The following is a 27,758-nucleotide window of genomic DNA, read 5'->3' as shown; positions in this document are numbered from 1 at the left end:
ATATACCATTGCAATAGTAAATAACGCAGAGTGAACTGGACTCAACTTTGATTTGTACAGAGGTCCCTGGACATTTTAATGGAAGAATGAGGGAGAACGGATTGGGGCATGTGGGAGCTCAGTAGAGTCAGAGAAATGAAAAATTACGAAAAGCAAGAAGAGGCAGTTGGTTCATGTGAAACTCACCTGGGTTTGCTCCCTCGCGGAGTTAGGCTCCTACCCTCCCGCAGAGTCTGGGAGATAAGGGCCCATCTTCAGGTGTTGGATGGAATGAACTATAAATTCTTTTAACAGCCTTGAGTTTTTGTAGGCTCTTTAAGCGGGGCTAGGGCTGTGGCTTTGAGTGTTAGAAACTATGTTAGTGTTTGTTCAAGTCTTTACAGGCCAAGATTGAGGCATAGTTGACAAGAGGGCTTGGATAAAGCCTGGCTAGAGTTTGGTCAAGGAGAGAATCTTCCTCGCCCTCCACCATGCTATGACTCAGGGGTTCTAGCCTGAGCGGTCCCAAGAAAGAGAAAGCATAGGATTCCTAGAGGATGGATGGAACTACTATTGGAAAGTTAGACCCACATTGAGGAGTCTTGAAGAAGAGCAAAATGGCTGAACTTCTTTCAGATCATGGGGAGCTAAGGAAGGCTTTTAGGCAGACAAGCTGTCAGCCTAAACTGCATTACGTTATGTATCTGCCATGAAATATATTGAACTCCAGTCTTTATGTCTAAAGCAACCTCCCACTTTTAAAGATAATTGCCAAAATGAATAATTGCGATCATTCCTAGAGGGGACTTTCTTGGTAGCAGCTGATTTCAATTTCCCACTGAAGTGTCCTCTGCAGTTATTCTGCAGGAGAATCACTCTAAAAGTTCTCTAAGCCTTCTAGACTAACAGCTGCATTCCGGGTCACTTTCAAGAAAAGAATGAAATGGGGTCATTAGGGATAGCATTTTAAAAAGTGTGTTACATGCTATTCTTGGAACTGTAAGACTTGTAGTGTATTTTACATCAGATGAGAATGTAAAATACTCTCAGAGTTAATATATTTAGTAACATACTATTAGGTTGGTGCAAAAATAATTGCGGTTTTTGCAGTTATTTTTAACCTTTTAAACCACAATTACTTTTGCACCAACCTAATATTATAATTGCACATGGTATTAGAAAAATAACTAGAATTCGCCCTCAGAATAGTCAGTGGCAAGTTATATAAGGTGTAGATATGGAAGCACTGAGAGAGAGAAAGAAGAAAGCTGAACTGGAACTCTTAGGCCTCGGGCTCCAGTCCATCCTGCTCCTCTTAGTAGCGCTGACCTTTCTCCAGCTGTAAAGCTAAACCTAGCCATGCTGAAATCAAATGACTCAAGGGAAGTACAAAGGGGTAGAGGTCACAAAGAGGGTTGTATGAGATTTATATTCAGGAAAACACATCCTCTAAAGCAAAAAGAAAAGAATTAGGCTCCACATGTCACTGAAGAAATGTGAGCTTTAATTACAAAAAATAATTTCAATTAAGTAAAACATTTTTAATCCATGGGAATTCAATACTACCCCATTATCACAAGGAAATAATTCAAAAACAATTAAAAACATTTTCTAGGAAAGTAGAAATTGATAACTTTTATTGAAAAGTAAATGCTATTTTATGGGAATAATTTTTAAAATCATAAAAATAAAAATGGCATTTTGTGGTTAATTAGCTATTTCACAGTAACTTCAGAACTCAGAGTTCGTTTTATGTCATTAGACATGATCATCAATCTTGAAAACCTTATCCTTCTCAGGATTGATTATGATGCTTATATCAAAATATACTGAAAGTATATTCTGTTTCTGGGACTTACACTGATTTAAACCATCCCCTGGAGAGAAGACATATTAATGATGTCTGCAGACATTTCAGAATAGTTAGCATTCTAAAATGGACCGTAGAGAGATTATTTGTTTATACTAAATCATATATACAACTGAACAAGATACCAAACAAAAGCCTCAGATTTCACAGCAGTACATCCAGGAGCTATGAGGAGTGGTGACATGGGCACATGTGTATGTACTGAATTTTCCATGGCTGTACTGCTGCTCTTGGCAAGTGGGGGTAGTTTAATGAAAAAGAGAGAAAGATGAAGTAATGATAACTTCGGTACTACCTCAAACTTAATAAATATTAGTTGACTCCTGGCGATGAGTCTGGCTGTTTGCCAGGTGCTAAAGGAGATACTATGGTGAAAGAGGCACAATAGTCCTTGTTCTCTGGGAACCTAAAACTAATAATGACAATTCGTTCAGCACCACCTTATACTAATCATTTTACATATATTGTCTGATTTACTCTTCACCACAACCTCAGTGACATAGATACTATTATTTCCCTCTCTTTTCAAATGACAAACAAGCTCAAAAAGTTTAAATAACTAAAACAAGGAACCCACCTACCCACCTAGTAACGGTAGGGATGGCATGCTGTTAAGCACCAAGTTATACTACTTCTGAATTCTGGTGTTTGAGAAATCAATTGGAAAATCAGAGAGCAGAATCTCAGCATTTATTTTTACCCTTTGGGTCAAACCTAGGCATCTATGGGGGTGTTCTGTCTTTGGTGAATCCATTAAAATACACTGTTAGAAAGCACGGAAGTGACATTTCTAAAGTCCCTTAAGAGATACTGCACAGTCTTCTTGTCCTCTCTGCATTGCTGTGATACTGTATGTTCCATGCCTAAAATGCGACTGCAAAGAAGGATTTTGGACCAGGGTTTTTAACCTACTGACTATAAGAGTAATACCCTAGGTGAACCTACTGGTAGTATTAATAGGCTATTCCCACTAGTGTGGCATTAGTTTAAGAGATCATAATGACTTTGATTAATTGATGGCCATCCTACTCAATTGTACCAGAAGCCGCACGTCAAATCAGAACATACTGAGGCTGCAAAATATTTTGGTCATTCTATCTGATCCTTTAAATACAGAAGGAGCCCTCCCTTCACTGCCAGAATCCCATTAAAATTTCATCTTATTTAATCTGCAGCTGTTTGGCACTTCCTTTGCTGCATCCATAAAAGAACTGTCTATACCTCATGACTACCACTTCATATAAACTGTGTTTTGTTATAGAACATGATGCAAACAGCCCGCACTAGGCTATCTGTTGTGTCTCTCTCTTTATGTTGTCACCACTTCTGAACCCTGACAGTCCCCCAAAGACAAAGTCATGATCTAAATCCACACACTCAGCAGTCCTGCCTTCCAGGCCAAGCTAGATACCCCTTCCATCAACAAGTTCTCTCTAAAGAGTTACCTCCAGCCTACTATGCATTAGTTAGGACAATGATTCTTAAACTGCAGCTTGCATCAGTATCACCTAGAGGCTTTTTAAATCATACATTGCACAGACCAAACCCCAGAATTGCTGACTCTATAATCGGACATAAAATCTGAGAATTTGCATTTCCAACAAGTTGCCAGGTGATGCTTACGTTGCTGCTGGAGACGTGACTTAGGTAGACATATCTTAAATAACTTCTTACTAGTATTAATTAAAGAACGAATGTCTGATAGTGATTTGCCTTGTTGAATAAATTAGAGTGAAATTGAAGTTCCTCCTACAATGTACGTGTACACTTTCACTAAGGTATACTTTGTATATTAGTAGAGAAATAGATGTTATTACAGCCAGTGTACCCGCAACTCTTATGGGCACAAGCCTTAGACCACATCGGACATGACTGAGCACTCTTCCTTACCCACACCCATGCTAACTTGCTAAACACTGGCATTTGTAAGCTCCCGAGTGTGAGATCCTAGGCTCAGTGGTCTCCTAGCAGGAATTCAGTGGAGTAGGGTTTTCCTATGAAGTAGAATCAAGCGTTAGACCCTGCGGGGTACCTTGAATGTGTGAATGTCTGGTCCCTGCCCAAACTTTATCTTGAACAAGTGATAATGTAGAAGTTGCAACAAACTCCTAAAGTCAGGCTTTTGTTTGTTTTGTTTTTTGCAATTTAGTGAAATGATTCCTACAATTTACACTGTCATTAGAACCTATACATTAAGAGTAGCGTTCCTATGTATGAGTGAATTAGTACTCCTTAGGTACGTCCCAATGTAATTTTCAGCGGTATGTCTAAAGTGAAATTTGAACTGCTGCATTTGAAAGATACTGCAAATGAGGGTGAGGGGATTGGAGGGCAATCGGTGACCATAGGATGGCCACGGGCTTGAAAATTAATCTGGGGAACGTAATTTGGTGGTTACCAGAAGGTAAAGGGGTTGGGGGGTGGGGGATGAGGGTGAGGGGGATCAAATGTATGGTGATGGAAGGGGAGCTGACTCTGGGTGGTGAACACACAGTGTGATTTATGGATGATGTGATACAGAATTGCACACCTGAAATCTATGTAATTTTACTAACAATTGTCACCCCAATAAATTAAAAATAAATTATATAAAAAAAAAAAGCCATCCACTTTTGCTGAGATATATAAAAAAAAAAAAAAAAAAAAAGAAAGATACTGCAGTCTGCAGTCTGATCAGCCATCTGTTTTCTTAGATTTATTGGTCTGCTGCTTGAGAAGATTTTATATAGTCCATGGCTGATTTTCTATTTAAATGACACACACTATCCTTTTACTTTGTACTTCCCCAAAGTATTGATTTTTTTTCTGCATGTCATCCCTAATTTCAGGTTTTCATTATAACCTTAAAAGTCCGTAAAACAAGTTCATAGTCGTATTGGGTGAATTCAAGTTTGTAGATTAACCATCGTGCCTTCCATTTAACTCCTTGGAGTGTCTCTCCGAATCGATATTAAGCCATAAAGAAAATTCAGATGAATACATTATATAAGAAAGAAAAATAAAAGCTTTTTCTGTCCTTATTTTTCTATAAAAAGGGATGGCATATATCTCCTGTTATTGTTGCTTTCTCTCTTCTAAGAAAACCACATCCACATTTGGCTTAGGATAATTAAAGCTATATAAGTAAAAGCAGCAGGATACAAACTCATCAATACATTTTTAAGCAATTGAAATAAAATGTAACTAACAAAGTTTGTTCATTTCCCTTGTTTTGCATGATTGAAGCAGAGGGCAGCCTTAGGCTCAGAAATAGTTATTAGATGGAAAAGGAAAATGTGAAATTAGGAAGAAAAGAGCTAGAAGGGAAAAGATTAGGTAGGATTTTTTAACAAATATAATGCATGAATAAATAACAGTAAATTGAAGGTAAATGTATTGAGATATTGTAATACACAAAAGCTGAAGTTTTACATTTTAAGAGGTGGTCTTCGATATTAATGATTACGCCTCCTTATAAAAAATTATTGGAAATATTCATTGCTAAGTACATGTACGGGAATGCTCTGACCTCACTTGCAATGAGGTAGTTAGGAACATTGGAGGAAGTTGAGAAAATGACCACCACAAAGAAATTTGATATGGTGTATGTGTGTGGAAGGTTAGGAACTCTAGAAACCAAGAGAGATGATTAAAGAAAAATAAGGTGTTATTTATTCCGGAAAAAAAGAGAGAGAGAGAGAGAGAGAGAGAGAGAGAGCGAGCGCGCGCGCATTAGGGGTCATTAGGTAACATGTATTCAAGCATCAAGGAAGCCGACACAAAATAGTATATATTCAGAATATTTAGTAAAGTTAGAAATAAAGAATTGTGTGATGGAGCATATTGTATTAAAATGGAATGGATCCATGTGAATATCTTCCAAATATACTAAAAAATATGACAAATTGTCATCTAAATATGATAGTTTAATTGAGATCCTTGTTTTGGCAAGGGTGTAGATTTAATTACTGCTTATGAAAAGTTGAAAAAGATGTATGAAAAGTGCCTGATTAGCATTAACCTCTGCAGTGTATATATAAAACTATGTACTTACTTGGATACATTTGACTTTTTTTTTTCCCTAGACTATCAATAAAGTACTGCTTCAGTATGCTGCAATTTTATCAAGCGATTTCAGTTCACATTGTGATAAGGAAAACGTGGTAAGTAAAAATTTCTGTATTTCAAGTATTCCTCAGTTGAGATCCACTTCTTCCAACTAATAAATAAGCAAGAGAAATTTTCTTTCTGTTCTCATACAGTATGATAGAAAAGAGGTATCTCAAGAAGTTGTTTGAAAACTTCTCTAGTAGTCATGAACTGCTGACAGTAGAGAATTCAAAAAAAGGTTGAAAGCATCTGTATGCCAGGCAACTTATGGTGTTCTATGACAATAAAGAACAAGACATAAATAATTGAAAACCCACATTATTATAAAACATTGGAGCCCAGAACTAGGGAGTTTTAAAGTTGTTTAGTGTTTACATCAACTGGTTTAGTTTTGTACCAATACTAAAATGAGTATAATTTGGTCTTTCAGTTTTCAAATGAATTGAGGATTGTTGATGTAAGAAATGATGGTGAATTTCTACTCTGAATTATTAACTCAGCCTTTATTCTTTTAGATGATTGAGAATGTTTATAAAAACCAAACCAGTATTGCAGTTTAATCAATAAAAGGTATAAAGAGAAGCAAGGTAAACTAAAGTGGTTTGGAATATAATATTTTATGGTGAAAGGTGAAATGTTTCTTATTCACCATATGTAATATTAGAGAAATATGTTCATAAATTACAGGAATTTTAAAAAAACACTGAAAAAAGGTATTAAAAAGTCAGTAAATTATTTTAAAGAAGAAAACCATTTCCTTCCTCAAAAAGCAGTACTACCAGGCAAGTTTAAAAGAGAATTCTAAAGAAAGCTGCTAGTCTTTTCCCTGAAACCTCACTGACCTCTTGCTGACAGCTCACTAATGTAAGTCAGTCCTAATGGTTCTTGAGGGTCCCAGAAGATTCTTCTTTATTTTAAATTAATATGCTGCCCAGGAATTGTATTAAAACTCTTAGTATCTCAGCAGATATCTCTAATTGCCGTTGATTACAAGTACTCTAATAAGCAAGAAAGAGTATTTTTTGAAGTTGCATATTTGTAATTAAAGGATAATATATTTGAAAAGTAACATACTGAAAATCAAAACAGTGCCCGATAATTTCAGAAAAGATTCTGATTTTATTAGAAGATTTTGAAAGGTGGCTGTGAATTACGAAGACCAATTCCTGTCATTCCGAAAGGAAAATGACCCTTAAAAGGCCCCTGCAGGCTTCCACTTGTGTTAATGTTCTAGAGTATAATTTTTAATTTTAAAAACTGAGAAAAAATCATAAATCAGTGTTATTGTATTCTCTGTTTTTTCTGTATTTTTTACACATTTCAAAATCAAATTTTTATAAAGCATAATAAAACAATCTTGCAAATATTACAGCAGAAGAACTTACTTTTCCTTTCCTCAATACTTTTCTCCCTAATTACTGATATCTCGACCAGTCTTAGAGTCTCACTCAAATGTCACATATCATTTTAGCTTTTCTTTTCCATGAAAGAATATCAGATAGCTTCTTAGTTTGTGCTTTCAGCTGAGAAAAATTGAAGATGTACTTTTGTACATTTGTGTCTACATATAATTATTGTTACAGATTTATTTCAATATCAAGAACGTTGAAACTTATTATTTTTTCTTTTCACAGTATATGTATGGCAATATACCTATTTCATCTGTAAATTGAGTTAGATATTTTTAAAGAGACAGACATCTTTTATGAGATGACCGTAACATTTGCTTTCTTGGGAGGTAAAATTAAAGACAACAGTTATATAAAATGTCTGTGGCAAATCATTTTTTCTTTACTGTGACACTTTAAATAGGAAATGTGTCAGAAGTTTTTTTATCCATTTTCCCCACATTCCAAAATATAGCAAAGCAACATTATCTACATCAAAATTACTTGATTTTAAATCTTTTAAAAAAAATCTTTCTCAACTCAGAAACATACTTCAATCATGTAGAAATGACCATAGTTTGAACAGAACTTTCATAGTCATTGTATTTTATGTTCCTATCTTTGTTCCAGATTTAGATCAAATGAAATGTATTGTCTCTTAGGGGAAAAGCCAAAATATACAAATAAAAAAATTGTGATTTGACTTCAGGCATAGACTATTTTATCTAAGTTAACTCATCAACAAATGATACTCTGAATGAGGTTAATGTTCTCTTTACTATGAGTGTTGTTTTTTTTTGTTCTTTTACGATATAGGTGTTTAAAGTAAAAGCTATTTTTCATGATTAGGTTTAAGGTAGATTTGTGTAATTCAATGCTCAGCAATGTTCTGATAAATTGATTAAATAAAATTGAAATTTGAACATTTCAAGTTCAGGGAAAGCTTTATCCAAGAGGAAAGTCTCATATTGACTTTTATTTCCCTCTGGATGACTGCATCTCTTTTTCCTATGTAGCCTTACCTGGGGTCAGTAGCAGTCCATGCCAAGTGAGCCCAGGCGTTCACGTTCATTTTATTTCTTACTGGCTCTTTTCCATCAGAAATGATCATATTAAGAAGGCTTGGAAGTTGAATTTTTATTTATAAAACTAGTACTAGAGTACTATTATATATACAAAAGAAAGATAAGCTTGAATGTTAATATGAAATAAGCAAAGGAGACTCCACCCAGCTGACTTAGACCCACAGGGAGAAGGGAGATAATATCTTCCTCCCATGTAGTCTTCCTGTTTTTCATTAAGAGTCACGGTCTTATTTTGATCTTAGTTTCCTCCCTGGTAGGATTGCCCAAATTGAATACAAATCTTCCCACTCTGCAAAAAAACAAAAAAACAAAAAACAAAAAAAAAGAAGAAGAAGAAGCAGCAGCAGCAGCTCCAAATAACCTATCCCCTAGTGGAAAAAACTCTGTTGGCTCAGTTGGTTCAGTTTGTTGACTTTACGGCTAGGTACTGAATCCCCCAGAAGTCTGACCATACATGCCATGGAAAGGACTAAGCTTAAATGAAGTGGCTCTCAGTCATGCCAGGGGATCAGAATCATTTGTGGAATGTGCTTCAGCTTTCTGAACTGCATCTGTGGGAGATAAATAGATACTTGTGTTTAAAAAATAAAATATTTAAGTGATTATAATCAAGGAAACAGAAGTTTAAAAATGTTTCATAAATCAAAGGATGTGGTCACTTTCAGAATCAAGTAGAAAGTCTGCAAAGTAATGAGGTTAAAACAATAATAAAATCTTACCAGTGATGAGAGCTAATACGTCTCGGATGTCCTCAGTCCTTTGCATGCCTCTCTCTGATTCATTATTGGCTTATTTCCGAGCAACTCAGAAGATATACCCATTTTCCTTTCTTTCCTGTTTTTCTTTCCCTTGATCTCCTGGCTCTTTAGAATCAGAATGCAGCAAATATAAAATTATTCTAGAACTATACTAAATTTTACTTTCCAATTATAAATTAATTTCTACTATTCTAAAGTCTAGTCCTGTCCTAAAGTCCTTGAATCTTTATGCTATTGTTATATTTCTGCCTCCTTGGAAACAATGAGTCAGGAAACATTTTGTAAGCAAGTGTAAGGTTCTGTGTGGTACTCTGTGAGAAAGAAAAAAAAGTAAAAAAAGACATAGTAACATGGACAGTGCATTTAATTTCAGCTAGTGAGAAAGTTAAAAGCAACTCAAATGCAAAGCAAAACAAATGTCAACTGAGTGGCAAAACGATACAATCTAGAAAAGAGAAGGCTATAACCTGAATGATGGATATGATTCAAATAAGCAAAGAGGCTAAGTGAGGAGGCCACATGCTAAGCCAAGTCACAGCATCTAGAAAGTGCAGGTGTTTTAGAGGGAATAAACAGAGTTGAGAGTCAACAATAATGCAGTAGATGGAGATGGGAAGAGCCAGATAATGAATACCCACATGTGGACTTCATCTGTAGCCAAGGAGAATTTATTTAGCGTTTTCTTTGTTATTGTTGTTGTTTTTAATTTTCTTGGATTTTTAAAAGTTCAGACGGTGTTTTGGTTTTTAAAATAGTGCAATACTATAAAAATTTAAACTAATATGTTTCTCTTATAATAAGTCTTTAAAAACAGAATTTGGTTAATTTCTAAGTGTAAAATGCCATGATGTTAAGAATAAAAGAAACTTTAGTAGTAAGTCTTCCATGGTTTATTGTCAAAGTATATTACTATATTTGATTCTTCAAAGTGGTCAGTATATTTTTCCCTGTCCATTCTTAACTGTAAAAATGCATAATCTTAAAGTAGCAAAATTACTCTATTTGCCAAATATACAAGGACTTAAGTGATAGTTGTATATATTACTATATGTAAGGTAAACTCATTAAATAATTTAGTGTATAAAGGATTCTCACACTTTTTAAATTAAATTTCTTGAGGTGACTGTGGTTAGTAAAATTATATGGGTTTCAAGTGTACATTTCTATAACACATCATCTATATATTGCATTGTGTGGTCTCACACCTTTTTTGTTGTTGTTTGCTTTATTTAAAGCCCTGTATATTGATGAACAATATTCAACAATTGCGGGTCCAGTTGGAAAAAATGTTTGAATCCATGGGAGGGAAAGAGGTGGGTATGTTTTTAATGTCTCCATTTGCCAAATACCTCCTTAGAGATCATTAACAGCATATCTATTTGCTAATGAAGGTTTTATAATCATGTTTTACATGGTTTAGCTAAAGCAGAGGAAATGATAATAATCTAAAACCACATTAACAACTAAGTTGATTATTATGTCCACAACAGAATACTTTAGTAAATCTATTAGCATGTGAATGGGAGGAGAGAGAGGGTCAATAGTCTTTTGTACTGTATAGTATATATGTGTATATATACACAATTGTGTGTGTATATATATGTATATATATATATACGTTAAATATGTATATAAATAAATACATATAAATTAAATATGCCTATGCTAATGATCTGTAAAGTTCCGCAAATTGCAGATTTTTTTTAACCATATTGTTCAATGTCAACTTGATATCAATGTTTGTTCTGAAATGTGTTTTGTGGCACTGGTGATTTTTGATATGTTCGTGATTTATTGTTCACATCTAAAAATGTCTATCAAAAATGTCTTGTATGCTGTGTCTGTAATGTGTCGTGTCTTTGTCCAATGTCTTTGACTTGCAATTCCATGAGCAGAAGAAGGAAGGAGAAAGATTCTTTTATGAGGTTTGTGATAGTAAGCATCTGATCGTTTACCTGGCTGATTGCCCCCCTAAACCTAAAGACCATTGCACTTCCCACTTATTCTCATTTGCTTGTTTGGATCAGGCAAACAATGCAATACTAGCTGAGCACCTGCCTCCTCCTGTTGCCACAGTCTTTCCTTTCACAGACCAACATGAGCATCCGGGAATTAAGGACTAGAGGTGGTGCTGAGAGGGAAGCTCATGCAGCTGGGGTTCTCCCACCATCACCCCCTCCATAAAACAATCCCAAAGGTGGCTAGAATATTGGGCTATATCTATTTTAGGTTTTATTTCCATTGTATCTTATTGTGATAAGATTCTGAGATATATGTAAAACTGGGTTGGATTTCAGAGCAAAGATCCCTTTTATAAGGCCAAAATTGCTTCTTTTGAGATTGGGCCTCTTCACATGTGAGGTTGACCTGAAGGAGACATTTATACATTTTCCCCTCAATGTCTTTTTCGTCATCCTCACACCTCAGTCTTTTGAAAGATGAACTTGCTATTTAGCATCCTACAACAGGAAGAGCAACACCAGGATGCATGTGTGAAGGTACAACACTTCAAAAATGTACTTTCGTGAGCTGTGCTGCCACTGCAGTCGCAGTCTAGTTTGCATACAATAAAGCTCCATTCCCCAAAGTGTGTTACTGGTTTTGCACAGTTTGAGAGCATCAATCTCATTTTTAGAGTTCTTTCGCTGAATTAGATGAGAACAAGCAATTGGGGATCATAACTGGAGATTCCCTTTGATGTTTTATATTCGGACTCTAAGTCCACTTACTGTTTTTGAAAAGTAATGAAGAAATTACTAATTTCTTGTGGGAAATTCTATCCCCTATTAGTGGATTTTAAGGACCACAAATCATTTACAGATGACGTTATATTTAAAATGCCACATTTCCAGAAATTTGTCCTAACGCTACTACTACGTTATTAGTCTTTGGGGTTGAACTCTAATGTGAGTGACATATTGCTAAGCTGCATATTAACCAGTCAAATCATACTTGTACTTAAAAAGAAACCGCGTGAGCCAAGCCAACCACTAACCGGAAAAGTTGCAAGGGAGCTTGTTCAACAATCAAAAACGGATTCCTTATTTCAGATAAATCTCCAGCTTCAACTGTGTATGTTTCACATTATAAATTTGGTTGCAAATCAATGGCTATATCATAGAACTTTTCTTCTTACCAGAGAAAATTATGAAAATAGATATACTGACCTTGGTGCCTTCTCCCTTTATAACTCTCGCAATATCAATTGCTAAACTCCTCACACATAAAATTTAAATGGAAAATTCAAGTAAGTAAATGAATGTTTAGCCTCTAAGAGTATAATTTGTTAGAGAGACAGCATGGACCCTAGATCCTTTCTTTCCTACACTTAAATATTTTTCTTCCCCTCCTTCCCTCTCTTTACCCTTTTCCATGTTCCCTTGTCTCCCTTTCTATGCACATTTCTCTCCTTTTCCATTTTCATCTCTTGTCATCTGCTGCTGAGAAAAACCTTCAGGCAGGCCCAGTCAGCATTGCACAGGAGTTGATGAAATGTCAGGAGGAAACAAGACCTGAACCCCAGTCTGACTGTGTAACATGCAGCCGCCCAGACAGAAAATAAGCTTTATTATTAATACAGAATTATGTTAGAGTTGCTGGTTGCTACACTTAGCCACCTCTAAGTCACCAGAATCTCAAAATAATAGGCAGAGTCCTTCCAATCCAGTCATCTACAAATGGCAGTATCTAAATGGAGTTCTTAACTCAGAGCTTTTATAAAGATGAAAAGGATTTTATTGAGAATGACAGAATTCATCTTTTTGATATGAAAAGTATATATGACACTTAAAACGGGCTTATTCAATGGCCTTTAAATGTAATACAATGTGTACTAGTGTCAATTCCTAGTTTTTCTTCACAGTGGAACTGGTTATAAAACATTGACTGGTATTGCAAAGGGAAACTTTCCAACCTAGATCGTATCCTTCTTTTAGGAGTTATTTCTTGTCCCCTACCATCTGTGCTAGGATGTGCATTTCTTGCTACAAAAATCTAATTAGCAAATGATTGCTTGTGTACTTGCTCAAAATAGTTTGGAATGCCATGTGTTTATTAGTTGGCTTCTAACAACAGTGTTGCTTGCTCTGATACTATCTGCACAATACGCCATCTGCAGGCCTGGTTGCATGATGCTGTAGCTCTCAGTTGCTTTAACCCATCCCTGGGTTGGGGCAGCTGCTCTTTCTTTGCAGGATCAGTCTCTTTTACCTCTGGAAACAGAAAGAGTGTTTAAAACCTTGGCTGGCGAAACAATTCTCTCTTTGTATGGAATCCAAGATGGAAGCATTGCCTAACTGGATGACAACCTTGGGTTGATGCTATTGACAGTGGTTCCCAAAGCAGTCACATGAGCAGTCACTGTTAACAACTGCATGCACAATACCCTGTGAGCCATATAGGCACATTCTTTTCCGATGCCCCATGTAGAAAAAAAACTGAAAGGAAAAAGCAAACCACTAAATTTCTTCTCCTATAAAATGATTTCCCAATACACTTCCCTGCATACAAATTAAGAGTATGTTTTGGCATGACAACTCTGATTACACTAGAAAATTTCAAAAAAAAAGAAAAAGAAAAATGTCACACAAACCCTGAAGCAAAAGTCACCTTTAGGAATAAGGCCCAGAGTCTGTTTATTGAAAAACATGCCAAGTGATTTTTTATGTGCTTACAGTTTTGGGAATCACTATGCTAAAACAGATAAAATAGCCAACTCATGGTATGGACTGACTGGAAGTAGAAGTTACATTATTTATGCCACAATCCCTATACTGTATTACCTGTCCCTTTATAATACAATAACAAAAAAATAATTATCAGGATGCCAGATAATCATTTTCATTCATTGGTGAATAATTGTATTATTATCCTATAAAAGTTCAAATAGCTCAAAAGTAAAACAGATATATTTTGGTTTATATTAATAGCTTACTTATTTCATGAATATAATTTCAGGGCATATCAATTGCAAATAAACACCTACACTGCATTCATTTTTTTTCATAAACTCATATTGCTACAGCTTATGGAAAGGATTTAGTTGTGTTTCCTTGATCTGCAATGTAATTTGTACAAGTACATAAAAAGAAAATCATACAATCCAAAATTTAATTTCTTTTCAGGAAGTCATAATTTATTATGAAATGCTGTAGACTTGTAATTGACTTAGAAGAATTATAACTGTGCTGTGTAAGCAAAAGATATATTACTCCTTCACAATATCGTGCTGATACAATCGTCTTGAATGGTAGAATCCATAATTTTCCTTAGGCCTGCTAATCTTTTGATAGCATTTCAAATTCTAGAAGTTAGCCATTATTAAGACATTTAGAGGAAATAGGGGGATTTGTTTATGTAGCTAAATTCTCTCATTCTGCTGACTACAAAGCAAACTAATTAGATACAACAATAATGATATTTTTGATATCTCTCAAAAAGGATTGAATCCCTTGGCTCCTCTCATTGTGGTAACCTTTCCTGAATAAGGCAAAGGAATCTGGAACATAACCCCACCTATCCTAAAAATGTATACATTTTAATGAGCAAGTTAATTATTCTTTCATTTCAGAGATGTATGTCTCTATCACTTTTCATTTTTTAATGATGACTCTGATGTGTCTGTTAGATACAGCATCTGACTACCCAAAAGCATATGCATGTAGCTGATTGAAATTCATCGTAAAATCTTTTAGCCGTATGGACTCAGTCTTCAGCAAGGCAACTCTTGACCAGAGAGCACAGAAATTAACTTTTGTCATATTTTACTTAGCATTATCCTCTCAATTTTATACTTGCTGGGCAATAGGGAATCGAAGGTCACTGCTTTAAAGGAAATAATACTCCATGTCAGTAGTGCTTGAACTTGAGCACATATCACAACACACACATTGCAGAATTCCATCCCCAGAATGTTTGATTCGATGGGTCTGATTCAATTGCATTTGTAACAAATTTCCAGTGATGCTGATGCTACAGGTCAGGGGATCACAGTTTGAGAATCACTGCTCTTTGCTTTTAGAACAGCAACCAGGTAATTAGGAAATGGCTCCAAATATCCCTCGGTGTTACCCAGGCACCAGTCCTAACTGACCTGCGTCATATGTTTTCAATCTTGAGAACACACGGGAGTCAGTGTGTTTGAATGGACCTTGAGACAGCATGCAATAGTGCAGGTAAATATTTGGATTAAAGAATATAAGATTCTCAAATTATAGGTGTCCAATTTGCACTCATATGCAAATACCCAACATTTCTTCTTTAACATTCTGCACTTATGCTTACATATAATATAAAATCTTATTAAAAGAGGTGGTATAGTTGTAAAGAGCCTGAGCTTTATGTTCAGCTTTCTGATCTGTCCCACCTTTTCTCCTTAACACAACTAGAGATATACTTCACTTGTTGATAATTAATGAGAATCAATCTGCTATTGGTATCTCTTTGTCAGCAGTTGCATAGTAAAATTAGTAAAGTATTAGTCTTAGCTGTCACTAGATAACAAACAATTTTAACCAGTTGTGTTCTGTCTTCCTTTTAGTTCTAAAATGTTTCCTAAAGCAATTTTCAAAGTTTTTTCTATTTAACTGAAGTGTCTAGTGTTACCTGCATATATTTATTGTTTCTGTAGGGGACAGGAATTGAGATAAGAAATTTTAAAAAATGTAAAAACAGATACCTTAGGCCTTAGGAGCTTACAAGGAGTAAGATCTTGGAAAACAACAGCTAGAACAGAGATCTCTTTAGCATCCATTGAAAGAGATATTTAGAAGCCAAATGCTCCATGCTGCCTGGACCTCTTTAAGCATTTTCCCCCCTCTGGGTTGATCACCTCATGAAAAACAGGCTAGAGTACACTGAACATGGAGACAGAATTTACTCCTTTATTAGTTCATTCAATACATTTATTTACTGAACACCTATTATGAGCTATACATTTTATTAGGTAACAGAGATACAATAATTACTAAGATGAACACCCCACCCTCATAGAACTCCAAGTTCATCAGTGGAGCCAAAATAATTAAAAAGGGAAGGTTTGTGGGGGGAAACCTCCAATACTTTCTAAACTTGAAAATCTACTTCAAATGAAAGTTGTCCTTCTTGTACCTTATCCCACAACAATTCAAAGAATAAACTCAAACCCTTAGCCTCATACTCTGTAAATAAAGCTCAAAGGTGAGGTTGTCATTTGGCTGAATGACAGTTTATTTAGTTTCATGACAGCAGATAACTAGGAGCGCTGAATGCTTGACGTGCTCAGCCTTTCTTTTGGCAGCATGCAGATACTGCCTTCTTTCTCCTCCTAACCATCTCTGCAATTAAACAAATTGAACTTAATAGAAAATTAAGATAATAATGAGGGCCAGGAGGGCAAATTACATTGAGGTGGTTTAATAAATATGATTAAGACTCTAGCACTACTACCACACAAAGTTCAGCAAACTGCTAAGCTTATGAAATTAAGATAAGGGAGGCTGAGGGATCTGGGTGTGCAATCCATGTCAAAATGAAATACTGACCCAGGAAGGTGCCACTTGTTAATCCCAATCCCTAGAGGGGTCCAGAGAGATCATAGGGTCACTCTTGCACTGAGTAAAAGTCTCTTTTTAAACTAATCTCTCTCTGAATCTTAAGAAAACATGAGAGAATGCAAGCCACAGCCAGAAGGGAGAGAAATAGAGTTTTACTTTAACTGCCATATTCTATCGGAGACCTATTTTGTCTTATTATCCTCTTTGCTTGTTTACACCTGCCTTAACAAACCATAGATCAATGCAGAAACTGGTAAAACTGACTTCTTCAACCCAGCCAATCCTCCCTCTTCTCCTACTTGGCAGAGTGGAACATATATTTTGTGTCTCGTTTCTTCTATTCCTGACTTATCCCTACTCTGTCCAGTTTCAGTTAGCCAACTATATGGAGCTCATAAGCCCGAAGTTCCTTCCCAGTCAAATTATCGTATTGGTTTGTATGTTTTTAATGACTATTTTTGGAAGAAATTTTCTTAAAATAATATAGCTTTTTAGAATGCTGTTTTTTCAATACTCATGTGATCTCAAAATACGTCATGTGGCATGGGACATGAGGTTTTCCCCACTTATGAAAAAGAGGGACTTGAACTATGATTTCTGAAGTTCACTTTCGCTCTAAAATCCTGTGGTTATACAGAAAAAAACCTTGTTAGCAATCCGTAGTGTGATAGTGTATGTTTTATGTGAGAAAGAAAAAAATGTTAAAGAGAAAACAATGTCATGTCACTCACATGAGGTTTGAAGATAATGTTTTTTTTAAAGTTCAGAGAAATGGAAATAGAAAAATCATAATTTCTTATATATTCATTAACTCAAAACTACATTGAATGAATTATAAAAGATATTGAATGAAGTATAAAAGAGAAGGCAATTTTTTTAGCTGTCTAAGCTGAAGAACCTAACAACATATCTCAAAGGCATGTGGTTGATTTGAAATGCAATGACAGTTGGATTTACTGCATATTATCTTGAATTAGGATGAGAGACAGCTACTGAAGTTCTTCACTTTCTGAAACCGAGAAGTTAGAAGCATGAATTTATAGAACTGAAACCTCTACTATAACAGTTCATTCAACCTGAATGGCATAGGAAAATTCCATCGTCTGTCTATGAAAATGATCTTGAAAGTTCTTGGGGGAAGGTTTCTCCTCAAGGAATAAAAACAGAAACAAAAAACAGGGCAGCTTTGGTAGAGCGGGGGCGTGTTGTTTGCAGTAGAGAAGACCATGTATTCTTTTAGTTCTGACACCGCATGATCCATGCTGAACATTGTAGCTCTACAAAGTAATTTAGGGCATTTTGAGGAAAGTAACCTGCTGCTAGATTCACTAGGGAATTTTCACTGATTTCTCAATCATATATTTTTAAAAAGTTGAGCCAGGTATGTTAGGATGAATAAGTTTTTGGTCAAAGAGAAGGGTTGGATAGAAGTGATCTTTTCAAAATAAAACAAATAGCAAGAGCTCAGACAAGACTGTAAGAAATTGCTGGAAGTACTTCCCTGGTTGAAAGCCATTGTGGGTGGAGGGGGAAAGGGTTAGCAGGCAGCATTATTAGATTTGAGCTTCATTAAAACAACTCTAAGAACAGTTAGGATGGAATAGAAGAGGGAAAACAGGTACAAGAATACAACTTGGAAATGATTGTAGTATAATCTGGATTAGAAAAATTCTCCACCAGAAAATGAGGATAGATGAAGAAAACATTTCAGAGATACTATCAGTCATATCTGGTATCAAAGCGAATATGGAAAGAAGAGACAGAGGAGTCAAAGATGACTTACACAGTTCTGCCTTAAGCAGTTGTATGCTATTGACCAAATCAGAGACAATAAGAATACAAATAAGTGAAGGATAGGCAGGTAGTAAGTTCCCTCATTGATATGTTGAGCGTGAAGTCATCAAAGTCTTGGTTAGTCGGCACATGGGAATATAGACATGATGCTCAGGCGTCCTGGTAAAGGTGTAGATAATAGATTTGGGGGGTCATTAGCATAGAGGTGGTAGTTGATGCCATACTGTGTTTCCCCAAAAATAAGACCTAGCCAGACAATCAGCTCTAATGCATCTTTTGGAGCAAAAATTAATATAAGACCCAGTATTATATTAATTATATTATATTATATATTATATTATATTATGTTATGTTATATTATTATACTATATTAAGACCCAGTCCTATATTATAGTAAAATAAGACTGGGTCTTATATTAATTTTTACTCCAAAAGACGCATTAGAGCTGATTGTCCAGCCAGGTCTTATTTTCGGGGAAACGCGGTAGGATGAGTATGATTGCTCAAGAAGAGAATAGAGAGTGAAAAGAAAAGGAGTGGGAAAGGAAAACTGAAGGACATTAATATTTATGGATAAACAGAGGAAAAGAGGTCAACAAAAGAAATAGACAAAGCATAGGCAGAAAAATAAGTGCTAGGAGAAGATAGTCTGCAGAGAAGCAAGCACATAAACAGCTTGAGAAATAAAATCAACAACAGTATGAATGCAGGCTAAGTAGAATAAATAAAATCATTGGATGTGGTAATTAGGAGATGGTGGGTGACCTGTGTGGGAGCACTTCAACGGAGTATCTAGAGCACAAACCTCACTACACAGACTTAATGGATAATTAAGAGATAAGGACGTAGAGGCAACAAGTTTTACACTTATGTTTTGAGCAATTTGAAGAGTAGAAAACATACAAAAGTTCCAAATAAATTGGTTTTTTTCTTTCAATATTCTAGTTTCCATTTTAACATAAATGTTACTTGAGCACAGTTATAGAATGGGGTAATAAAAATAATGATGGAGGGATGAAGATAGAAAGGGATATTTGCTGAAACAAAATCCAAAAGAAGGAACCAAGAGCTCAAGTTGAATAACATATTTTTCTTGCAAATGAGACTTACTCTCTCATAGCAATAGTGGTGCAGTTAGCATTTATTAAAGGATTTTCTGCAGAAGTCCGAGGAGGGTGTGACCACCAGACTAATGATCAAATTTTGGATCCTGTGAAGATGAGGGTCATGGAGCTTCTTTAGATGAACAAATAATGGAACCCTAACACTGATGAACTGAATATGAGGAAAGGCAGCCTGGTCGCCTATAGAAAAGAGACAGGAAATAAGATAGTAATGAACACTGTGAAAAAGGAATAAAGATCCTTAACTTCTGCCATACAAAGTCGTATTTTTTCAAGAGTTTGTATTGAGTTATCAGAAGAGTTTAAATGCCACTTTCCAACGCACTAGTTATATCTAGCAAGATATTGATGGTTGGTTGATTTAACAGTTGCTGTTGTAATAAGAAGCTGGAATAAAATGTAAGCCCCTTTAGCTCCCCTAGGGAAAGACTTTGTGCTGGAAAACAAACATGCAGTGTGGGTATGGTAACCATATTTTTGGAACCAAACAAGTAACAGGATGTAATCTGACATGGTCCTGCAATGAGACAAATATTTGAAATCAGGACTAAGCTGTTAACGCCAAAATATATGGTTACTAAGGAATGAAAGATTTCAAATGCAAAAGTATTCTATTAATAGTCAATGCAAAGTATCATTCCAAGGAGGAGTACTCTGGACATCAGGATTTTCTTTGAGGAAATCTGTTCATGCTTCCTTCTGCCCTAATCTCCTTCCTCAAATATTTGATAAATGCCTAGGCATGCAGGGCACTTGGGCAGATGCCTCGATAGAAAGCTAAGACAGAGTTCCGCCATGGAAGACAGAGAGTTATGAGAGAACAATTAGAAGAGAGGTTGTGTATACAGTTATAGTAAAAACAATAGTTAGTGCAGAAGGTAAAGCTACTAACTGCCTGGGGGGAGCAACATTTGGGAGAAGATTTGCAAAAGGAGGTAATTAGTAAATTGTCTTTTAAAAGAAAAGAAGTAATCCTTATGAAAAAAGAACTTATAAAATATTAGGTTGGTGCAAAAGTAATTGTGGTTTAAAAGGTTAAAAATAATTGCAAAAACTGCAATTACTTTTGCACCAACCTAATACCTTGCCTGCTAACTGTCTCTTCCAGACAAGTCCTTTATATTACCACGGCTCAATGGTGTAAAATATCTCAATGGAGTAAAAATTCAGATACTGCTTGTATATAAGTAAGATTCATTCTGATCATTAGAACCACACTTTGCTAGCCTAGATTTTGGAATTCCCAAACCTTTCACAGAATGTGGATAAAATGTGTTTTGTAAGCTTTACTATAAACTCAGAATGTGATTCAGTATTCTTAAATTTTCATTGAGTACCTCTTTACATGGAACTATTTATTGTTTATTTTTTGTCAGCCAATTAAGTTGTTCAGGTACACATGCTATTTCACTGTCTAATTTAGGATATTTTAACTGTGACTTTTGAATGCTTGAATTTTTTTCCTTTTTTATCTTTTAACAATAATTCAATAATTAAATTTAAAAGGTGGAAGTTACTTTTGATGTTTGATATCATATTACTTATAGAACTAGGCTAAGATTTAAAACTGTGAAAAAAATTTAGGTAGCTTTTTACCTTTCCAAAGTGGCCAATAGTTTGTAATATATGCTTTTGGCAATTTAGGCAATGAACTCTCAAAGCCCAAATTATTATTTCTTAAAAACTTTAGGGAGTTTGTAGGAGTAAGGAAAATGTCCTCAATTTGATCATATCAAGAAATGCAGAACTCAACATTTGGTAAAATTTCTGCCTAAAGAGATTATTTTATAACCGTGTTTTCTCCAAAGTAAGACCTAACCGGAAAATAAGCACTAGCATGATTTTTCCGGATGGTATCCCCTGAACATAAGCCCTAATGCATCTTTTGGAGCAAAAATTAATATAAGACCCAGTCTTATTTCTGGGGAAACACGGAATTAGATAAGCGTGATACTTATGCCCATTATTATTGCAAAAACCTGCAATTTGAATATTGACCTCAAAATTACTGTTCCAATTTTAATGGTTTGATGATATGATTTAGATCAGATAAACATCAAATACAGAGGGTGCCAAAAAAAAAATGTGTACACATTTTAAGAAAGGAAAAAACTGTATTGAAATTGCAATACAATGAATGACACTAGCATTAATTTGATTAAGACCGTATTTTGAACGAACATCATACTACACATTGCTACGTAATTCAATTCAACTTTGAAAAGTAATACATAGATAACATCTCATAAAATGTGTATACATTTTTTTGGCACCCTTGGTATTTAACTGAAACTAAAAATTTTCTGTTTCTTTTTTTTTCTTTTGACTTGATTACAAGCATTCTCTCTGAACCTACTTAGAGACTCATCCTTCTATTAAGAAATGAAAATTGTCAACCAATTTAAATATTGTCAAGCTATAGCTTGACAGTTTCAGATTTTCAAGTAACAGCCAATTATTTGATAATAAAAATCCATTCTTAGAATACTTAATGTAGACTAAAACAATTTATGGGAAAATAGCATAATTTTATTCAACTGACTTATCTAACCATTTTTGTATGATTTTTAAGTTCATTACCTTAACAGATGAACAAACTACCTCAATGTGTATATTAAACAAATATGAAAACAAAATACAGATTTTAAATAACAAGCAACCTCATTTCCTGAAGAGAACTCTACCGTCATACATTTTCCTGGAGATGGTAGATATGCAGCTGGAGAATTATAACCTACCACCCCATATGTTTTGCCAAGGAGTGGGGAGTCTGAAGAAGACCATATGGAGGGGCTTCTCTCTCATACCCTATTCCCTAACATTTTCATCAAAGAAATAAGGTTAGACTTGGTTTTAGGACAATAGCTATAATATACAATAAAATCGTTCAGCTTGCATGGTTACCTATGATTGGGTTACCTATGATTGGGACAGTCCACAGATGTTTTCTTGGTTAAAGGTTGGAGAGTTATGGTTTATTAGGATAATTGTGCTTAAATGCATATCAGTGTGAGGTCTTTTAAAACAGGTATTATCTAATTTTCTTTCTGAATCACTGCTTTGCAACTAGTTGTAGCTGAATGGAACTCTCAGAAAGTATGAGACTCGAGGATATTCTAATTTTCTGACTCCTAGAGATGTCTATATCTGTTATAGTGGCCTGTGTGTCTGTAGGTAAGACCTGTGAACCTGTCTGATGATAGAGACAGAAAAAAGATATAAAGAGTCCAGAAGAAGCACATAGGCTCTGATAGAGGGGCAGAAACTAACCACTCCTGCAGTCAACTGGATTTAAATCATGATTAACATCAAGAATTGGTTTGATATAACCAATAACATATCAGATGCCAAATACATTTTTTTATTTCTAATCCAATGTTTTCAGTCACATCAATACAACCTAAAGCTACCCAGAAGCTGAGGTATATAAATAATACTTCTCCCTAACAATTTCTTAATCATGGAAAATGCTCTTGGAAGATTGCAGGATCAGTGTATACTACTTTTTGGTTCTGGGCTGGCTCCCAGGAGTTTAAAATGATATTGGGTCTTATATGTATTTGGTGTCCTTATTAGGTTCCATTACTTACACAGAGTCCTCCTTTAATTTGTTCTACTCCCCAAAGTTGGCTTTATTACATTCGCTTCTTTTCAATAATAGACTAGCTTGTGCAAGAACTATAGGTACTAATGGTAGGAAAGTGAATTTCTAAAGACTCAAAGGAAGATTGGCTTAAATTTCAGAGAATAGGCTAGACTTCCATTTACATGAATTTCTATCAGCTTGATACACTACATCCATTATAAATCATTTTATTTTAACAACTCATTTGCAAAAGCATAATTAACGAACAGGATAAATTTTTCTAAATGCTAGTAAGTTTGTGTTGATCTTTAATTTAATTGTAAAAATATTCTGCCACGTTAATAGACTGATTATTTGTTTATTTGTTTTTATTTATTTATAGTGTAACTTATTTTGTAATATTAACATTCCTTTAAGAACTGAAATTAGATAAAAAGAAAAGTTGGCTTTTAAAGTTTGCGCTGTAAAAACAAGCATTTAAAAAGTTATCTCGATTTAATTGTTTTTTTTATTTTGCCCCCAAATTTGCTTAGTCGCTTAGCTCCAAGCTATTAATACTTGGATATTTAAAGAGAAATTTTTAAAATAAATAAATAAAACAGGCTACTCTGAATTTTAAACTCTGAGTTGCAAATTGACACCCAGGGAGGGAAGTCAGGCCTATTTATTACTTCCAGAGAAATGTTGGAACACTTGGATAATGGTTTAGCCTATTACAGTTCTTGGAAAAATATGAAAACGCTTTCAAATAAGGCACGATGCAATACTCAAAAAACAATTTTTACCAACTTAAAAAAAAATTTTAAGGGTCCTATTCATTTATAGAGATGTTAAAGATGAAAATATCCTTTGAAGCAACATGTATATTCCACTAATGTATTGCTAGCTTTTCTAAGTTATGAAGTTACCATGTCCTGAAGCTTATGTTGTTAATGCCTTGCAGCGCATTGCTATAACCAACAAAGGCTTTGCTATCTAGCTCTTATTTGTATGCATGCTATGCATTTTGATCAATTTTTTCACGGATAAACCTCTTCTGGTTTATTTAGAATTTTCTAAATTTTGCATTTGATTTCAAAGATAAAAAAAGGAAGTGAAAAAATTACACTTTTTTTTTTTTAATTTGATGTTACCTTATAACAAGCAAAATGCTTCAAAAAGAAAGGTATGTTTTCTCAGAACCTCTAAGTAATGTGGTTTATGGTCTCTCTGCAGCTAGATCCTGAAGCTAGTACTATTCTAAAAGAACTTCAAGTTAAACTCAGTGGGGTTCTGGATGAGCTCAGCGTCACTTACGGTGAAAGGTAAGTGGCCTACGTAGTTATTATCCAAAGGCTATAGGTTTCAGTTAATAGTAATGATGCCGTCAGAGCTGTTTCTCTCCTCTGACTAGCGAAATCCGTTGAACTTTGAGACTGAATCTAGGTATCACCTCCTCTGGAAAGTTTCCATGACCCTGTAATCTTATAGTGACGTCTCGCTATGTGCTCCCCAGAACTGTATCGACTAGTTGGATAGCACTTACAACACTGCTCTAAGTTCTGGTTTACTTGTCTATTTCCCTCACCTGACTATATGCTTCTTAAGGGCAGAAACCATATCTCATTCCTATTGCAGTTGTAGTGTTTAGAGCTTAACAATTGGCTGTTAAAAGAATAGAGGGTGGGAAGAAGGAAGGGAGAAAATCTTTGCATACATAGGAAGTATGAATTGCATTCGTGCCATATCTATCAAGGTGGTTGCACTTCCGAATTACTAAATTGCAACTCCATAACTGAATAAAATCAGAATTCTAGGTTTTAGGGCTTAGAGGCCGTAATACAATTACTCCATAGGAAACTACTGATACATTCATATATTCTCTATTTTTTTAAAAATATATTCTCTATTTTTTTTTTTTAATTATCTTTGCTTGCCTATGGTATTGCTCTAAAGAGAGTTCATCCTATATAACCTTCATTTTGGTTCTATAGTACAAGGCCATCACCTCCTCATCAAATGTTAAAATAAACAGGAAAGCAAACACACCTTTAAAGAGGCTCATTAATTTCAAACAGAACTTGGTTGAAATATTGGCTCAGTAAATGTTGACTTACTATTTTAAACTATGTGTCCAGTTATCAGATGAAACTAAAACTTACTTTTACGATGAGGGCTAGCCAGCTCTTTGACCTCCACTCATCACTTATTATTGTGTTTTGGAAAAGATAACCTCCTAATAAACATTTATGGATTAGTTATGCCACTTTTAAATCAGAGAGACTAAAATGAAAAAGACATCAAAAGCTTCATATTTTTTTTCAAATATAGGAATAAGGCAAAGTAAAAAAAAAAATCCCACAATTGGCCTCCTCTCAGGTATCAGAGGGTGTGCTGATTGTCTCTGTAGAGCCCACCTTCACAGGTCACATTCTGAGGGAGACGCAGCCTGCTGTATTGAGCTTAGGGTAGTCACTCTGCCGTTTATTTTATGTCGTTAGCTGACCTGGATGATTGTGCTTACTTGGCCTAGATCTTAATAAGCAATTTGAAGGTTTTGTTTACCTGGAGTTGGAGGGGCTGACGTTGTCCCAAACAATGGGGGCTCATTGGGTCTGACTTGGGATGACATTTAGCAATGGGTCACTCAATCAATTATTTTAGGCTTACCTCTCTTTTCCAGTTGTGAGTTTAATTGTGGTTAGCCAGAAAGACAGTGGCCTTCAGTGAGAAAGGCAAAAATAAAGATTATATAGCAAAGTTAAGGGGAAAAAAGAGGGTCAGGAATAGCTAGAGGTGTTTGTAACTTTATGGGAAATAAAATGACTAAACAGAATAGAAACTAGAACGTAAATAGAAAAAGTATATTCAAATTACTTTCTGTAATGTACCCAAATCATCTTTATGAACAAGTACTTTTTATTTTGTGCTGTTTTATTTTGTTTGATGGGGGAGAATGTTCGGGTTACAAAGGGTGAAATGTAACTTTTGATTTGAAAAAATCAGAGCAAACTTCAGTTATGAAATAAGGAGTGGTATCTTCAGGAGGGCTCTTGATGGGCTTCGTTCACAGGAACCTCGCTATTTTAACCTAGATATTGAAACTCCTGGTTACCCAGTATCTATTTCTTCATTATTCCATAAACATAGGAAAGAATTTAATACTTTATTCAATTAGGGCTAGGATTATTAAGATAAATAACCCACATGACATGCTTATAAAAAGAATAATTCTTAGCTCCTTGTGTCTATGGTTTCATGTCCTACACTACTAATCAGATCTACGTCCCTCCCACAGGGTGGGAGGGAAGTCCATAATGATCGTGGGATCATGCTGTGAAGTCACACTGGATAATTTTTGTCTGGATCTACCCTTCCTAGAGTCTAAATTAGCAGTCTAGAGCTTTAAAATTATGTGCATAATTAATTGCCCAAACTCCATTTCATCTGCTGTTATTAAAACCCACAGTTCAATAATTCTACTGTATGTGGCAAGTAAGGTGATTTTGCAGTAAAGCCAGGGAAAAGCCAAACCACACGTCTGAAGCCCAAGTTCCTGGGTTCCTGACATGGTCACAGAGCACCCAGCTGGGAACTGAGACGAAGTGATATCCCTTCAGTGCTATCAAAGATATTCTTAAAGATGTTCTTAAAATTTACAAAACTTGTGCCACTTAAGTTTCTGCTTACACACATATTTTGAAGTTTTTTGTTTTGTTTTTTTAATTTACTACATTTCTTTTAATGATTTATTTGGTACCAGGGGCTGGCTGGATTAAGTAAACAAAGAATTCAAGAACATTTCATAGGAATTCTTCTGTGTTCAGCTTCTTGGGTGCTCACAGAGTCTGTCATTATTAACTGGTAATAATTCAGGCTGACTAAAAAATACATTTTCAACCGAAAAAAATGGATAGAAAAAAATATTTTTTTAGGACAATTTACCCAAAGTGGATAGAGGCGAAAGATTTTTAGATGAAATGCAGGTATTGATTGGTTCACCTTGGACTAACAGGAGATAGAATTCTCTCTCAAACACTGATAACCCTTCCTCCATATGCCTGATCCCACACACACAGCCAGCTTTTGGTGGGAGTTTACCATATCTGTCTGTTGTAGGAAGATATTTGCACATTTTTGGAATGTGAGTATCATACCTTCTGCTTAGTCTATCCTCCACCCAATACACTGATTTGAGAATCAGTGGAAAGAAAGTAGTTACTTCAAAAGTGATTATTACTACACTCACCAGGATCACTGATAACCCAGTGGTAAATCAACCAGTTCAAAATTTCCAACATTATTTACCTTTCTTTTCTATTGCCCACCTTTTCTATCTACCAACTCTCCCCTCACTGAATAACAGACCCCACCACCACCACCACCACCCGCTTCTTACCTTCTCTATCATCTCCGTCACCCTCTCCCACAACCACTTTCCAGACAAATGTCCAAAGGCAGGTCCATCCAGGTAAATGCCAAATGGCCATATATTTGGATTCCTTTGGACCTGAGCATGAAAGAGGATGCTCCATTGAATTAGATAAATATTCAGAGAACCAAGAAATGAATCC

The 27,758-nt window shown here is 35.2% G+C and overlaps 1 protein-coding gene across 5 annotated transcripts in view; it reads left to right on the top strand.

Annotated features, from left to right (window-relative positions):
• The window catches only part of UNC13C (unc-13 homolog C), a 498,413-nt gene that overhangs the window by 399,088 nt on the left and 71,567 nt on the right, over positions 1 to 27,758 (top strand). For 4 of the 5 annotated variants that reach the window (XM_033109141.1, XM_033109144.1, XM_033109142.1 and 1 more), the window contains 4 exons: positions 5,914 to 5,991; positions 10,405 to 10,482; positions 11,065 to 11,094; positions 24,421 to 24,509. In XM_033109141.1, the coding sequence (XP_032965032.1) occupies positions 5,914 to 5,991; positions 10,405 to 10,482; positions 11,065 to 11,094; positions 24,421 to 24,509 (275 nt within the window). The remainder of the gene's footprint in view (positions 1 to 5,913; positions 5,992 to 10,404; positions 10,483 to 11,064; positions 11,095 to 24,420; positions 24,510 to 27,758) is intronic. The other variant, XM_033109145.1, reaches the window with a different exon arrangement.

This window comes from Rhinolophus ferrumequinum, chromosome 6 (assembly GCF_004115265.2).
Source record: "Rhinolophus ferrumequinum isolate MPI-CBG mRhiFer1 chromosome 6, mRhiFer1_v1.p, whole genome shotgun sequence".
NCBI lineage: Eukaryota > Metazoa > Chordata > Mammalia > Chiroptera > Rhinolophidae > Rhinolophus > Rhinolophus ferrumequinum.
Note: the sequence above shows the minus strand (reverse complement) of the source record. Positions and strands in the feature narration are given on the sequence as shown.